Source organism: Geotrypetes seraphini, chromosome 14, assembly GCF_902459505.1.
Source record: "Geotrypetes seraphini chromosome 14, aGeoSer1.1, whole genome shotgun sequence".
Taxonomy (NCBI): domain Eukaryota; kingdom Metazoa; phylum Chordata; class Amphibia; order Gymnophiona; family Dermophiidae; genus Geotrypetes; species Geotrypetes seraphini.
This window is the reverse complement of record NC_047097.1, coordinates 45,311,124-45,328,132: the sequence shown is the minus strand read 5'-3', so window position 1 is coordinate 45,328,132 and position 17,009 is coordinate 45,311,124. Positions and strand designations below refer to the sequence as shown.

At 51.0% G+C, this 17,009-nt stretch overlaps 1 protein-coding gene across 7 annotated transcripts in view; it reads left to right on the top strand.

The window, feature by feature from the left end:
• The window catches only part of RNF111 (ring finger protein 111), a 289,510-nt gene that overhangs the window by 50,434 nt on the left and 222,067 nt on the right, over positions 1-17,009 (top strand). For all 7 annotated transcript variants that reach the window (XM_033920213.1, XM_033920212.1, XM_033920210.1 and 4 more), the window contains one exon: positions 4,204-4,330. In XM_033920213.1, coding sequence (XP_033776104.1) covers positions 4,204-4,330 — 127 coding nt within the window. The remainder of the gene's footprint in view (positions 1-4,203; positions 4,331-17,009) is intronic.

Here is a 17,009-nt window from a genome sequence, read left to right as displayed (position 1 = left end):
TGCATCCTGGGCTTGTTCCAAACCACTGCGGAGAAGGGAGAGAGAGAGAGAGAGAGAGAGAGAGTACAGAAGATATTGTTTAGAAAAGAGAGAGTGTGAAGAAAGAAAGGAGAGAAGATAGAATGAGGAGAAGAGGGAGTGTGGAAAGGAGTGAGAAGGGAAAGAGAGAGAATAGCAGAAAGGGGGGAGAATAAAGATGAAAAACAGAAGGGAGAATGGAGAGAAGAGGGTGAAGAAAGGGGAGAGTGGAGAGTACAGGGAGGGAAAAGGAGAACATAAAGAGAAGAGAAGGGAGAACAGAGAGGAACTCAAAATGCTGCTAATGGTCTAGTTACACATTCTTTTAAAAAACATGAGAAGACAGAGTGACCCTGTCCCAAGTAGTTCTGCCCGATTCAATTCGGGTGAATCAATTCAAATCGATTTACCAGGAGAAAAAATCAGCCTCCTGATTCATTGAATGACCCTCCCCCCCTAAAGCAGGAGCAGCAGCGCCGCCTCTTGCTGGCCTGCCACTCCTGTTTTAGAGGGCGAGTGGGGAGGGTCAGTCAAGAAGTGGCTTACCCGCTGGCCTCCCACTGCTGTGCTGTCCATCTTCCCCACTGGCCTCCCGGAATCAATTCTCCTAATTTCAGCAGCCTGCAATAAGGGGCGGAACTGCAGCAGAGAGAAGACGCTCCGAAGCCGTATGGCAGCTTGCAAAGATCGCTAGTGCCAGCGATCTTATTGCAGGTTGCTGAAATTAGGAGAATTGATTCCGGAGGCCAGGGGGAACACGCAGGCCTTCCGAGGGGGGTGTGTGTGTGTGTGTGCAGTCCTTTGGAGGAGGGGGGGTATAGCCTTCTGGGGGGTGCAGGCCTTCAGAGGAGACAGGCAGGCCTTTAGGGGTAGAGTGTAGGCCTTCAGGGGTGGATTGTAGATCTTCAGAGGGGACAGACCTTCAAGGGGGGGGACAGGCAGGCCTTCAGGGGATGCAGGCCTTCAAGGGGGGGGGACAGGCCTTCAGGGGGAGGTGCAGGTCTTCAAGGGGCTACAGACCTTCAAGGGGGGGACAGGCAGGCAGGCCTTCAGGGTGGGGGGTGGGACAGGCCTTCAGGGATGGTGGCACAGGCCTTCAGGGGGTTCAGGCAGTCCTTTAGGGGTGGGGTGCAGGCCTTCAGGGTGGACAGACCAGGGGAGGGGGGCTTTGGTTTAGAAGTACACAGAGGGAGGGAGGGAAGGGGGGTTCAAAGATATGTGCATATGTCAGACTTGGGGGGGGGAGAAATAATGGATCTGAAAATAGAGGAGAGGAAGAGGGATGATGGACAATGGGATTTAGGGAGGGAAGGAACAGAAAGGGAGAGAAGTTGGACACAAGGGATGGTGTAGAGAGGGGGATAGAGATACTGGATAGGAGGGTAGTTGGGAAAAGAAAGAGAAAGATGGTGGACCCTGGGGTGATGGGAAGGAGGGAGAGATACTGGATGAAAGGGTAGTTAAGAAAAGGTGGATCTGTGGATGGAGACCAAAAAAAGGAAAGATGCCAGACCTCCGGGGGAGGGAAGGGAAATGGAAGGGGAGGACAGAGATGGCAGATGGATGGTTAGCACTGAGAAAGGAGACCCTGGAAAGCAAGTTATCAGAAGACAACCAGAGCCTGGGACCAACAAGATTTGACTAATGACCAGACAACCAAAGGTAGAGAAACTAATTTTATTTTCCATTTTGTGATTACAATATGTCAGATTTGAAACGTGTATCCTGCCAGAGCTGGTGTTAGACTGCAAACGTGAGCTGAGAGGAAAAGTCTTTTTTGTTTTATTTTGTTTACACCACAGTGCCAGTGTGGTTAGGAGAAGGCAAAGAGGGTGAAGAGGCTATAAAATAAACCCACCAGGATGTTTGAAAAAAAACCACCCAATTGGGCAGGAAAATCGAATTGAAAAACTGAATCGAATCAAAATTTTTTTTTCCTGAATCGGGCAGCACTAATTGATAAGCTGTCAAGTGCCATAAAAATGGTTAATAAGGAGCTATTATTGTTTTATAATATGTGCTGTATGTTTCTTATTTTTATATGGTTGTTTGTAAAACCGCCTAGTTATAGACAGTTAAGAAATCTTTCAAATAAAATAGTCACAGGACCGCATATTGAAGAAACTGGATGTGCAAAGGTCACCAACGAGTTTCTTCTCTGACCATCTGTTTGTGTTGTATCATTCAGTTAAATGGAGCGCTCCTGCTTCCAAGGCCACAATTTCCAGATGGAAAAGTAGAGCCATTTCGTCAGCCTGCATTCTTTCTCGGAAACAGTCTCCTGTTTCCGTTGAGGTGCATTCTACCAGGAGTGTGGCGGCTTCTTGAGCCAAAGCTAGAGCTGTCCCCCCCTTGTGGAGATTTGCAGGACAGCAATATGGTCTTCTCTTCACATGTTTGCCAAGTTCTACAGAGTAGATAGAGCTGCAAGGCAGGACTCTGCTTTCAGGTCCTCGGTCATTAGGGCTGGCGCAGCAAGCCCACCCTAGCTATTTGGGGACTGCTTTTGTATATCCAAACTATCTAGAATGTCTCACTTATTGCACTTGATAGAACCTTGGTCTATCAAGCAGGTAAAGTCCAAGCTTGGTTAGATGATATGATTCGACAAACTGCATCCTATTACACTTTCAGGAAATTAGTAAAGACTTATTTGTTCAAGAAATTTGTTACCTGATTAGTGACTACATCATAGTATTCACACTATAATAGTATAAAACTGTATGTTGTACTGTTGCTTTTCATATGTTCTGTATTTCATCACTGAATTGTTCAGTTTATCTTATTTTGTGAACCGCCTAGAACTCTTTGTTGTTGGCAGTATAGAAAAATAAAGTTGTTATTATTATGTACTTACCCTGGGAAGCTCTTCTCCATTAGATAGGTGAGACATTCTAGACTCCCGCCTTGTCTTTATGGCTTCTTTCAGTTTTCAGTCTGTTTATGCTTCTCCAAGCTGATTCTTGGATGCCCATCAGCCCTTGGGGGTTGGGAAGAATTCGTATATACAGGCTGATCTCGGAGAGAACGAGAGCCAGAAGGCCTTGAGCATGCACAGATGCTCAAGGCCCAGCCCAGGCAAGAGGCGGGATCTTTCCTTAACTGGCACTGGCACGCAGCAGATAGGGTAAGGAGCTTGGGTGGGCGGGCGGATGCCACTTCCAGCATGGGGTGGGGGGGGGGAGTTCACAGGCAGGGGGTGCGATGCCGGTTTGAGCTGGGGGGGGGGGTTAGTGGGACAGTGCTCGTTTTACAAGTTAAGGTTTGTGGGAGTGTTTTGCTCATCTTGCAAAAAAAACACTCGCAAACCGAGGTTCCACTTTATGTTCCATTTATTGGGGAATAGTTTCAAACTCCTGTGAAGCTATGTTGGCAGTTATAGTATGTTGGATTACAGTTTGAGCAGAACAATTAGTTGAACATGTTGCTCCAGGTGCCTTTACTTCACGTGGATTGGGTTGCTCTCTGTGCTTGGGTATTAACTGTAGAGAGCGCTAAACTGTACAGTGAAGTACTACAGAAGCAGAATGGAAAATCCAGAGTGGATTCCTTCTGCAACCATGTGGCTAAAGGGAAATAACCTTACCGTTCAGAATAGGGCTGCCCAAGTCCGGTCCTCGAGATCGACTGGCAGGCCAGGTTTTCAGTATATCCACAATGAGTATGCATGAGAGAGATTTGCCTGCACTGCTCTTTTTGGTATGCAGATCTCTCTCTCTTGCATACTCATTGTGGATATCCTGAAAACCTGGCCTGCCAGTCGATCTCGAGGACCGGACTTGGGCAGCCCTGGTCTAGAATGTTTCACCTATCTACTGGAAAAGAGCTTACCCAGGGTAAGTACATAATCTCTCTTTATGACCCCATCATCTTGCAACATCTGATATAAATATGTAAAAGCCTTAGAATCTTTTTAATAGGGAGACAGGACAAGTCTGTTACACTCAGGTAGACCAGAGCACACTGCATGGTACTAAGTATTTTAAAAGCTTTCCCAAAATTCATTAATAGTCAATGCCCTATGAAATTTCAGTATAAAGATGGAAACTTGTGATTGTGAAACATTCATACATTACAGTACCTTATTGCATTTTAATTGTGTGTTCCATGTTGTAAATAATGCATATTTGGCCTGTCATTCAGTTGCACTGTTATAGTCTGGGATTTTTTTCCCATCCTTTTTAGGAAGCATTGATGAGGATGTTGTGGTGATTGAAGCTTCTTCCACACCTCAGATTACTGTCAATGAAGAAATTAATGTTACTTCAACAGATAGTGAAGTGGAAATTGTCACAGTTGGAGAAACCTACAGGTGAGACTTTGATGCATATATATTTTGCTTTTTTTGCTTCGTTAAGTCTGATTATCCATGGGGTTCTGTAATATGAAGGCATAAGTACACAGTGGGAAGAGGCAATTAATGGAACTCTTAAATTCCATGGTTATGAAGTTATACAGTACTGGAAAATCTAGACCAAACCTGTGACTTTGTGACAGCGCTGTAGGTTGCTGCATGGGAGTTATTTGTCAAGACATGTTAATGGGATTAGCATGTGAAACTGCATTATTGCATTATCCCAGGACAAGCAGGCAGCATATTCTTTACGCATGGGTGACGTCACCGACGGAGCCCTCGGTACGGACCTTTTTTAACTAGAAGGTTCTAGTTGGCCGCACCGCGCGTGCGCCTTCCCGCCCGACGGAGGAGTGCGTGGTCCCCAGTTTCTTCGTTTCCGCGGAGCGAAGAAGACGCGTGTTTTTTCAACGGCCGTTGAACTAACTTTTTTGCCTTCCCGCTCGCAAATTTTTTTCCAATTATTTTCTTTCTTACCTTCGGGTAGCCTTTTCTTTCAATTTAAAAAAAACAAAACATTTTTGATTTCTTTCCCTTTTTTCGACTTTGCCCCGGCGGGGCCTGTTGCCACTATACAGGCCTCCGGGTTTGATTTTGCGGAGGCCGTATTCCCATTCATGCCCCCGCAGCCAGGTTTTAAGAAGTGCCAGCGGTGTGCACGCCCGATCTCCCTCACTGACCCACACAATTGGTGCTTGCAGTGTTTGGGTCCGGAGCATCGGGCGGACTCCTGCACCCGCTGTGCCACTCTTAAAAAGCGAACTCTTAAGAATCGCCAAATTCAACAGAACATCTTGTTCGGCACCGGGTCTGCGATGGACTCCTCGGCATCGACGGCGGTGCCATCAAAATCGACACCGACTACTTCGACACCGCCCAACCCCACATCGGCGCCGCTGGCGCCAGGTAAGCCGGCTAAGAAGCCTTCCTCTTCCCTCGAGCGCCCGCCAGCCACAGTGGCGGCACCGACTTTACCGGCTTCACTCCGGCCCCGTAAACGCTCCGCCCCGATTTCGGTGAGTGCCTCGTCATCGGCCTCCTCATCGCCGGGGCGTGGAGCGGCACCTAAGGAACCGAAGCAAAAGAAAGCGGTTCCGGTGCCACCCCTGGATGACCGCATCGCGGCCATCCTCCAAACACAACTACAGGAACAGCTGCAGCATCAACTCCAGCACCTGTTGCCTACTATCCTGGCACCGGTCCTTTCGGTACCAGACCGGCCTGAGCCCCGTACCGAACGACCGGTATCCACCCCATCGGTACCAATCAATACATCCATGCCGATTCTCTCGGCTGAACAACTCCACGCCCATCCTGTGGTTCACACTCATACCACTACGGATCCACCTCGGGACCGGGCGGGGCACCGTTCTTCCCGGGACCGGGATCGACACCGATCTTCCTCTCCCGGTACCATTTCGGTGCGCTCTAGTAAATCTCTATCCAAGACCCACCATACCGAGCCTTCCACCCCGGTTTCTCGGCATGCGCACCCGGAGGTCCGGGACCCGGACTTATGGGAAGAATCCCCACCCGGTACCGAGGAGGATGTCTCCTCATCGGACGAGGACCCCTCAGCACCCGATACCACTTCCAAACCTGAGCAATCCTCGTTCTCAAAGTTCCTCAGGGAGATGTCAGCTGCTTTGTCTCTCCCCCTTGAGTCAGACTCCAAAAAATCCCAAGCCTTTCTTGAGGCCTTGGATTTTGAGCAACCACCTAAGGAGTTCCTCAAGTTACCCGTACACGACATCCTACGGGAGACTTTTTACAAAAAATTGGGAGAACCCTCTTACGGTACCCGGGACTCCCTGCAAGCTGGATAACCTCTACCGAGTTATCCCGATTCCGGGGTTCGATAAATCTCAATTGCCCCATGAGTCTCTTCTGGTTGAATCCACCTTGAAGAAAACTCAGGGCTCCAGCGTCTATGCCTCCACCCCTCCTGGCAGAGAAGGCAAGACTATGGACAAGTTTGGCAAGAGGCTCTATCAGAATGCCTTGCTGGCCAACAGGGCGAACAATTACTCCTTCCATTTTTCATTTTACATGAAACACTTGGTCCAACAGCTGTCCGCCCTCCAAAAGTATCTTCCGGAGAGAAAGATTCCACTGTTCCAACAACAAATTTCTGGTCTCCTTCAGCTGAGAAAATTTATGGTCCACTCTATCTACGATTCCTTCGAGCTGACCTCCTGTGCCTCTGCCATGGCTGTCGCCATGCGCCGCCTGGCCTGGCTGAGAGTATCGGATTTGGACATTAACCACCAAGATCGTCTGGCCAACGCTCCCTGTCTCGGGGATGAACTTTTTGAGGAGTCCCTGGATTCCACCACCCAGAAACTCTCGGCCCATGAAACCAGATGGGACACCCTGATTAAACCAAAGAAAAAGGCTCCACCTGCTCGACCTTACAGACCACAATCCTCCTATCAGCGCAGGTTCTCAGCCAGACCACTCAATCTGCCTTCACAACAACCTCGGCGACCCCGTCAGCAACAACACCATACCCAGGCTCGTTCTCAGACCAACCAACCCAACCCAACAAGCCTCTTCAACCTGCAAAGCCTTCTCAGCCCTTTTGACTCTTCTCTCCAGGGCATAGCCAGTCTTCCACCTTCATTGCCTCTTCCACAACCAATTGGAGGCCGTCTTCACATCTTCTTCAGCCGTTGGGAGGTCATCACATCGGACCAGTGGGTCCTCAACATCATCCGCCACGGCTACTCTCTCAACTTCCAGACTCTTCCACCAGACAACCCTCCCGTAGAGTCTGCTTCTCACTCCTCCCAAACCCCCCTCCTCCTGAGGGAGGTCCAATCCCTCCTTCTTCTCAATGCCATCGAAGAAGTGCCTCCGGAACAAAGGGGTCAGGGATTCTACTCCCGCTACTTCCTGGTTCCCAAGAAGACAGGAGACCTCCGTCCCATTCTCGATCTCAGGGACCTCAACAAGTGTCTAGTCAAGGAGAAGTTCAGAATGCTCTCCCTTGCCACGCTCTACCCTCTTCTCTCTCAGCACGACTGGCTATGTTCCCTGGACCTCAAAGAGGCCTACACTCACATTCCAATCAATCCGACTTCACGTCGCTTCCTGCGCTTTCAGGTTCACCACCGCCACTATCAGTACAAAGTGCTACCTTTTGGCCTCGCTTCATCACCCAGGGTGTTCACCAAGTGCCTTATTGTGGTGGCGGCCTTCCTCAGGTCTCACGACCTCCAGGTGTTCCCCTACTTGGACGATTGGTTGGTGAAAGCACCTACGTCTCCACGTGTGCTACAAGCCACTCATCACACCATCTCTCTCCTCCATCTCCTGGGGTTCGAGATCAACTACCCCAAGTCGCATCTGCTTCCCACACAGCGACTTCAATTCATTGGAGCAGTTCTCGACACCACACTAATGAGGGCGTTCCTCCCCTCTGACCGTCAACGGACACTACTCCACCTCTGTTGTCAGGTGCTCCTTCATCACTCCATCCCGGCCCGTCAGATGATGGTCCTCCTGGGCCACATGGCCTCGACGGTCCATGTGCTTCCTCGGCGCGACTCCACCTCAGGACACCTCAATGGACTCTTGCCGACCAATGGTCACAGACCACGGATCTTCTTTCTCATCCCATCTCTGTGACATCGTCTCTTCATCAATCTCTTCAATGGTGGTTGAACTCCTCAAATCTTTCCAGGGGTCTTCTTTTTCATCTACCCCCTCACTCCATGATCATCACCACGGATGCCTCCCCCTATGCGTGGGGAGCTCACCTCGGAGATCTACGCACCCAGGGACTCTGGACCCCTCAGGAGCGTCAACATCACATCAATTTCCTGGAACTCAGAGCCATGTTCTATGCTCTCAAGGCCTTCCAGCACCTTCTCTGCCCTCAGGTTCTTCTCCTGTGCACAGACAATCAAGTCGCCATGTACTACATAAACAAGCAAGGCGGCACCGGATCTCGCCTCCTTTGTCAGGAGGCTCTCCGCATCTGGACCTGGGCCACGGCCCGCAATCTCTTCCTCAAGGCTGTCTATATCCAGGGCGAACAGAACTCCCTGGCCGACAACCTCAGTCGCATCCTTCAACCTCACGAGTGGACTCTGGACCCTTCCACACTCCACTCCATTTTTGCTCGCTGGGGCACTCCATAGGTGGACCTCTTTGCAGCCCCTCACAACCACCAGCTGCCCCAGTTCTGTTCCAGACTCTTCTCTCCTCATGACTGGACGGATCGGTTCCTCTATGCTTTTCCTCCACTACCTCTGATGTTGCGGACGTTATCCAAACTCCGCAGGGACAGAGCCACCATGATTCTCATCGCTCCTCGGTGGCCTCGCCAACACTGGTTTTCCCTCCTGCTTCAGCTCAGCTCCAGGGAGCCCATTCCTCTTCCTGTTTCCTACTCTACTTACACAACAACGTCAATCTCTACTGCATCCCAATCTGTCTTCGCTCCACCTGACAGCTTGGTTTCTCTCGGGCTGACCTCCCCAGGAAATCTGTCTCAACCTGTCCGTCTCATTTTAGACGCCTCCAGGAAACCGACCACCCTCCAATGTTACCATCAGAAGTGGACCAGGTTTTCCTCTTGGTGCCTACAGCGTCATCACGATCCCACCTCTTTGCAGGTGGAAACGATACTAGACTATCTGCTTTCGCTGTCCAATGCTGGCCTCAAGTCTACCTCAATCAGAGTCCACCTCAGTGCCATCACTGCGTTTCATGAGCCTATTCTAGGGAAACCTCTCACGGCTCATCCACTGGTCTCCCGATTCATGAGAGGCCTCTTCAATGTCAAACCACCTCTGAAACCCCCTCCTGTTGTCTGGGACTTGAATGTGGTTTAATCAGCCCTCATGAAACCACCCTTTGAGCCTCTTGCCACAACTTCGCTCAAACTTCTCACCTGGAAGGTGCTATTCCTCATTGCCATCACCTCTGCCAGGAGGGTTAGTGAGTTGCATGCACTGGTAGCCGATCCACCGTTCACTGTTTTTCACCATGACAAAGTGGTTCTGCGTACCCACCCTAAGTTCCTTCCCAAAGTGGTCTCAGCTTTTCACCTCAACCAGTCCATTGTGTTGCCCGTCTTTTTCCCGAAACCTCATTCACATCCTGGGGAACAGGCGTTACACACCCTAGATTGCAAGCGTGCCCTGGCCTACTATCTTGATCGTACAAGGGCCCACCGCTTGTCCCCTCAGCTCTTCCTGACCTTCGATCCTAACCGTCTAGGTCGCCCGGTCTCTAAACGGACGCTGTCCAACTGGCTCGCTGCCTGCATCGCGTTCTGTTATGCTCGGGCCGGTCTGTCACTAGAAGGTGCTGTCACGGCCCACAGGGTTAGAGCTATGGCTGCTTCTGTTGCTTTCCTCCGTTCCACACCCATTGAGGAAATCTGCAAGGCGGCCACTTAGAAACATAGAAACATAGAACATAGAAAGATGACGGCAGAAAAGGGCCACAGCCCATCAAGTCTGCCCACTCTACTGACCCACCCCATTAAGTCCGAGTGCTGATGACTTAGTTCCTTTGCTCGACCCTCGTAGGGATCCCACGTGGATGTCCCATCTATTCTTAAAGTCGAGCACGCTGGTGGCCTTGATCACCTGCCTCGGAAGTTTGTTCCAGTGATCCACCACCCTTTCCGTGAAGAAGTACTTCCTGGTGTCACCACTAAATTTCCCTCCTCTGAGTTTAAGCGGGTGCCCCCTTGTGACCGAGGGTCCCATGGAAAGAATATGTCGTTTTCCACCTCGACACGACCTGTGACGTATTTAAATGTCTCAATCATGTCACCCCTTTCCCTGCGCTCCTCTAGAGTATAGAGCTGCAATTTGTCCAGTCTTTCTTCATATGAGAGACCCTTGAGTCCGGAGACCATTCTAGTGGCCATCCGCTGGACCGACTCGGCTCGAAGCACATCTTTACGGTAATGCGGCCTCCAGAATTGCACACAGTATTCCAGATGAGGTCTCACCATGGATCTGTACTTGGTCCTCATGGAAGGCACTTGGTCCTCAGTTCACACGTTCACTACTCACTACTGCCTGGATGCATTCTCCAGACGGGATGGGCACTTCGGCCAATCTGTACTACAGAATTTATTTTCCTAATGGCCAACCATCCCCCCTCCCTCTTTGTTAGCTTGGAGGTCACCCATGCGTAAAGAATATGCTGCCTGCTTGTCCTGGGATAAAGCACAGTTACTTACCGTAACAGGTGTTATCCAGGGACAGCAGGCAGATATTCTTACGTCCCACCCTCCTTCCCGGGTTGGCTTCTTAGCTGGCTTATCCTAACTGGGGACCACGCACTCCTCCGTCGGGCGGGAAGGCACTCGCGCACGCACGGTGCGGCCAACTAGAACCTTCTAGTTAAAAAAGGTCCGTACCGAGGGCTCCGTCGGTGACGTCACCCATGCGTAAAGAATATCTGCCTGCTGTCCCTGGATAACACCTGTTACGGTAAGTAACTGTGCTTTCTAGTATTTATCCCAGGACAAGCAGGCATCATATTCTTGACTGATGGGTGACGGCACCGACGGAGCCCCGGTACGGACAATTTTAGAGTGATTGCACTCTAAGAACTTGGAAAGTTCTAGTAGGCCGCACCGCGCACGCGCGAGTGCCTTCCCGCCCGACAGAGGCGCGCGGTCCCCAGTTTCTTAGTTTCCGCGGAGCTAAGAAGACGCGTTTATCAACGGCCGTTGAAATTTTTTCTTCTCGCCTTCCCGCTCGCGTAAACCCTTTTGGCTCTATTGCCTTTTTTCTTTTATTTCATTTTTGTAAAAAAAAAAAAAAACCACCTTATTTTTTCTTCAAATTTGGTTTTTCCCCGGCGGGGCCTACTGCCACCATCGAGGCCTCGGCCTTCGATTTGGCGGAAGCCGTTTTTACTTTCATGCCCCCTCAACCAGGTTTTAAAAAGTGCCAGCGGTGTGCTCGGCCTATCTCTCTCACGGACCCGCACAACTGGTGCCTACAGTGTTTGGGTCCTGAGCATCAGGCTTCCACCTGCACCCGCTGTGCCACGTTAAAGAAACGTACTTTGAAAAATCGCCAGATACAACAGCGATTACTTTTCGGTGCCGAGATGTCTGATCCCGTTCCATCGACACCGGCATCGGCACCTTCACATTCGGCACCTACTTCTTTGACGCCGCGCGATACCACACCGGCGTCGCACCCAGGTAAGCCAGCTAAGAAGCCTTCCCCGCTGGAGCGTCCTCCGGTCTCTATTGCAGCGAGCCCAGTCCTGCCGACCGTGAAACGCCAGCGGAAGCGCTCCGCCCCGATTGAAGTGAGTCCCTCGATCTCGGGCTCTTCATCTTCGGGGCGTCGAGCGGCACCGCAGGTACCGCAAAAGAAAAAGGCGGTACCGGTGCCCTCTTTGGATGAGCGCATTGCCGCCATCCTCCAAGTGCAGCTAAAGGAGCAGTTACAACAACTCCTTCCTGCTCTATTGGCACCGAACCTTCCGGTGCCGGTCCGGTCTGAAGTACCAGTACCGGTAGTAGACCAACCTCTACTATCTGCAGCATCCGTTTCGGTAACGGTCCACTCGGCCTCATCGATATCGATGCCTGTTCTTGCTCCGGAGCCGAGAGCCCAACATCAGTCGGTACAGACTTCGGCACCGGTGCAACCAATAACATCTCCTGGTACCGTGTCGATGAGGTCGGGGAAGTCGGTGCGCAAATCCCGGCACTTGGAACCATCCACCCCAGAGTCCCGAGACCGTAGTTCCCATATCAGGGACCCTGATCTGTGGGGTGACTCTGAAGAGCCCTTTCTGTCTGAGGGCGAATGTTCCTCAGATGAGGATGAGCCTGCTGTACCTGACCCATCCTCTCAACAAGACTCCACATCTTTCACTTCTTTTTTGAAAGACATGTGTACCTCTCTATCCATTCCTTTGGAGGCTGAATCTAAAAAGTCTAAAGCCTTTTTAGATGCCCTTGACTTTGACCAGCCTCCAAAGGAATTTTTGAAACTCCCTCTTCATGACATCTTGAGGGAAACTTTCTATAAAAACCTAGAGACTCCTTTAACTATTCCAGGAGCTCCCCGCAAATTGGATTCATTATACAAAGTAATCCCTATTCCTGGGTTTGATAAGCCACAGCTTCCCCATGAATCTCTGCTTGTGGAATCTACGCTTAAAAAGTCTGCGGGGACTAGTGTATATGCTTCTGTCCCTCCTGGCAGAGAAGGTAAAGCCATGGACAAATTCGGTAAGCGATTATACCAGAATGCTATGCTCGCTAACAGATCTGGTAATTATGCTTTTCATTTTTCTTTTTATCTCAAGCATCTCCTTACCACCATGGCTTCATTTGAAAAATACCTTCCTCAGCGCAAACAGCAAGCTTTTCATCACTGCTCGTCTTTTCTGTTTCAACTACGTAAGTTCATGGTTCGTTCAATTTATGACACTTTCGAACTTACCTCCAGAGCAACTGCAATGTCTGTGGCCATGCGTCGCCTTGCCTGGCTTCGAGTGTCCGAGCTTGATGTTAATCATCAAGATCGGTTAGCCAATGCTCCATGCCTGGGGGATGAGCTCTTTGGTGAATCCATGGACTCGACCACTCAAAAGCTCTCTGCCCACGAAACACGCTGGGATACCCTGCTCAAAACCAAGAAAAAGCCTCCTCAGACTCGGCCTTTCAGACAGCAGTCGGCTTATCAACGACGCTATGCAGCTCGCCCATTGCCAGCAGCTTCCCAGCAACCCAGGCGTCAACGTCAACAGCAACGTCAGCCTTCCAGGCCACAGCAGCAGCAACCGGTGAAGCCACCTCCACAACAAAAATCGACGCAGCCCTTTTGACTGCATTCTCCAAAGCATAGCCAAGGTTCCCAGTTCTACCCACCTACCTCAACCTATAGGTGGTCGTCTCTCTCTTTTCCTCAGCCGGTGGGAAGTTATCACTTCGGACCAATGGGTCCTCAACATCATCCACCACGGCTACTCTCTCAACTTTCAGACCCTTCCAGCTCAAAGCCTGCCAAAAGAGTCTGCTTTGAACACTCCTCAGTCTGCCCTCCTTCTTCAGGAAGTTCAATCCCTCCTCCTTCTAAACGCTATAGAGGAAGTTCCTCTAGATCAGCAGGGACAGGGGTTCTACTCCCGTTACTTTCTAGTCCCCAAAAAAACAGGAGATCTCAGACCAATCCTAGATCTTCGCGATCTCAACAAATGTTTAGTCAAGGAAAAATTCAAGATGCTTTCTCTGGCCACTCTTTACCCTCTTCTCAATCTAGACGACTGGCTATGCTCCCTCGATCTCAAAGAAGCATACACTCACATACCGGTCAATCTGACTTTCAGACAGTATCTCCGCTTCATGATCAATCGCTGTCATTATCAATACAAGGTGCTACCATTCGGTCTTGCCTCCTCTCCAAGGGTGTTCACCAAATGTCTCATTGTGGTGGCGGCCTTTCTACGCTCTCACCACCTTCAAGTCTTTCCTTACCTGGACGATTGGTTAATCAAGGCCAATTCATCTCATAGTGCTCCTGGCCACCAACCAAACCATTCTGTTTCTACAGCTTCTGGGGTTTGAGATCAATCTACCAAAATCTCATCTCATCCCCACTCAGAGACTTCAATTCATTGGAGCGGTACTGGACACAGTCCTCATGAGAGCATTCCTGCCATCCAACCGTCTTCAAACTCTTCAATCTCTATGTCAGCAGGTACTTCCACAACATTCCATCTCTGCCAAGCAAATGATGATTATCCCAGGACAAGCAGGCAGGTATTCTCACTAGTGGGTGATGTCATCCGACAGAGCCCCGATATGGACATCTTGCAAGCATGTCTTGCTTGAAGAAACTCAGAAGTTTCGAGATGCCCGCACCGCGCATGCGCCAGTGCCTTCCCGCCCGATGTACCGGGCGTGTCTCCTCAGTTATTTTCTTTCCGCGGAGCTGAGAAGTTTCACTTCATTCTGCGCTGACTGAATTTCAGTATATTTGCCTTCTTTACTACCGCGTTTTGTTGTTTATTTGATTTATTTCAATTTTAAGTTGTATTTAAAAAAAAAAAAAAAAGAAGTTAAAATTATTTCTTCCGGCGGTTCGGCCGGGCCGGCCTCGTGGCTTAGGCCGAGCGCCTTCGACCTAGCGGCGACGATTTTCCGGCCTATGTCCCGGCCAATCACCGGTTTTAAAAAGTGCAGCAAGTGCCAGCGTGCGATTTCGTTGACGGACCTGCATCGACGCTGTCTTCAGTGTCTTGGTCCAGACCACGTTCCGAAATCGTGCCGGCCTTGTTCCACGCTCACTGCGTGATCGTTCAAACGGCGCTGCTTACTTTGGGAGTCGATGTTTAAGATGGAGTCTGCCAAAGAGCCGTCTGCTTCAACTTCCACGGCGGTTTCGCCAGTTCGTTCGAAACCTGCATCGACAACCCCTGCATCGGGCATCGTGAAGCCGGCATCGTTCACTCCGACTTCTGCCTCAAGTTCGACATCGGTGCCTGTCCCCGTCTCCTCGGCTCAGGTACCGCCTTCCACTGTCCCTCCGGTGGTCATCAAAGTGCCTAAAGCTAGCAAGCAGAAGCACTTGGCCACAAAGGAGCGCGAAGACCGTGCTGGAGGACCCCCTTTCGGTGCGGATCCCTCCATATCGGCTTCGCTGCGATCCCTGCTGGAAGCTCAGTTTGTCGAGCTTATGCAGTCTATGGGACCCCGGCTTATCGCCTCCATTCAGGGTGACCTCCCGGTCTCGGTCCCGGGGGGCGATCCGCCCCCTCCCCCTCCTCCTCGTCGTACGATCTCTCTGCTCGACAAGGAGGATCGGCGGAGGGCGGCGGGTGCTTCCAGGCGGGCTTCATTTAGTAATATGCCACCTTTGGAGCCCATCACGCCCCCTCGACAGCAGAGTGCTGTGTCAGCCCCTGATAGTCGAAGTCCTGGGCATACTGCATCGCAGGAAGAGTTCTTCCGCACTCCATACCAGACCTGGGTGGCACTGCGTGAGTCCGCATCCTTACCACCTCTGCGATCCACTGCATCAAGTCCCATCCATTCCTTGGAGGCTTCGGGGGATCGTGCGATGCACAGAAGATCTCGCTCCCCATCCCGTCACCGGGAGGGACATCGATCTCGACACTCATCTCGACACTCTTCACGTCATTCGGAGGTGTCTCCGCAAAAGAAGATCCAGCGTATGGGATACTCCTCATCAGATTTATCCCCGCCTGAGGGACCGGAGTATGAGGAACCATCTACCTCCTATTCTCCTTGCCGCTCTCAGCTCTCTCTGGATCCGGAGGCTTCCACTTCTTCTAGTCCGTCTCGCCGGCCGGCGCTGGCGGACCAACTATCTTTTTCATCCTTCCTTCGACAAATGGCGGATGATTTGGATGTGACGTTGGACACTGGTTCTCGATATTCTAAGGAGTATCTGGACACCATGCATTTACCTCACCCTCCAGCGGAGACGCTTCGCCTTCCTCTGCATAAACTGCTTGACCAGACTTTCATGCGTTGTTTTGAGACACCGTATTCCATCCCTGCAGTTCCCAGTAAATTGGATGCTCGATACCGCATCGTCCATCACAAGGGGTTTGAGGGGGCGCAACTTTCTCATCAGTCACTTCTGGTCGAGTCCTCCCTCAAACGATCTCATCCCTCCCAGGTTTACGCCTCAGTACCTCCGGGCCGTGAAGGGAGGACGATGGATAAATTTGGTAGACATATCTACCAGAATTCGATGATGGCGACTCGAGTGCTCAATTACAATTTCTTCTTCTCTTCATATTTGGACTTTTTCTTGCCGGTGCTCCGCAAGTTCATCCCTTTTATCGATGCTCAAGCTCGATTCGAATTTGAAGAGGTGGTGGCGACCCTTTCTCAGTTACACCTGCAGCTAATGCATTCCTCCTACGATGCCTTCGAACTCTCGGCACGTGCTGCGGCCTGTTCGGTCGCCATGCGTCGCCTGGCATGGCTTCGTACCATTGATATGGATCCGAACCTCCAAGACAGACTTGCTAATGTGCCTTGTGCGGGGGCTGATCTGTTCGATGAGTCTATCGAGACTGTTACTAAAAAGCTTTCGGACCTTGAGAAGTCCTTCCAGTCTATTCTGCGGCCTAAGCCTAAGCCTCAGCAGTCTCGTCCCTCTAGGCCGCCTCTGATTTACCAGCGGCGTTATCAGCCGAGACAGACTCCTCCTGCGAGACAGCCTGCAAAGAGACAGCCTCCTCAAAAGCCTCAGCAGAAGCCTCAGATGCCGGCTGCACCCAAGGCTACTCAGCCTTTTTGACTCTCTTCCAGGGAGCATAACCGACTTCGTTCTGTCTCCTCCCATTTTTCCCATCGGGGGTCGTCTCCATCATTTTTGTCATCGATGGGAGACAATCACCACGGACCTCTGGGTCCTTACCATCGTAAGAGAGGGATACTCTCTTCATTTCCAACGGGTCCCCCCGGACCATCCGCCAAGAGAGTATCCTTCCAACTCGACGCAGACCGCTCTTCTTCTACAGGAGGCGCAGGCTCTTCTTCGGCTTCAAGCCGTCGAGCCAGTGCCATTAGATCAGCAAAACCGGGGGTTCTACTCCCGGTACTTCTTGGTTCCGAAGAAGACGGGCGATCTGCGTCCCATTTTGGACCTTCGAGTCC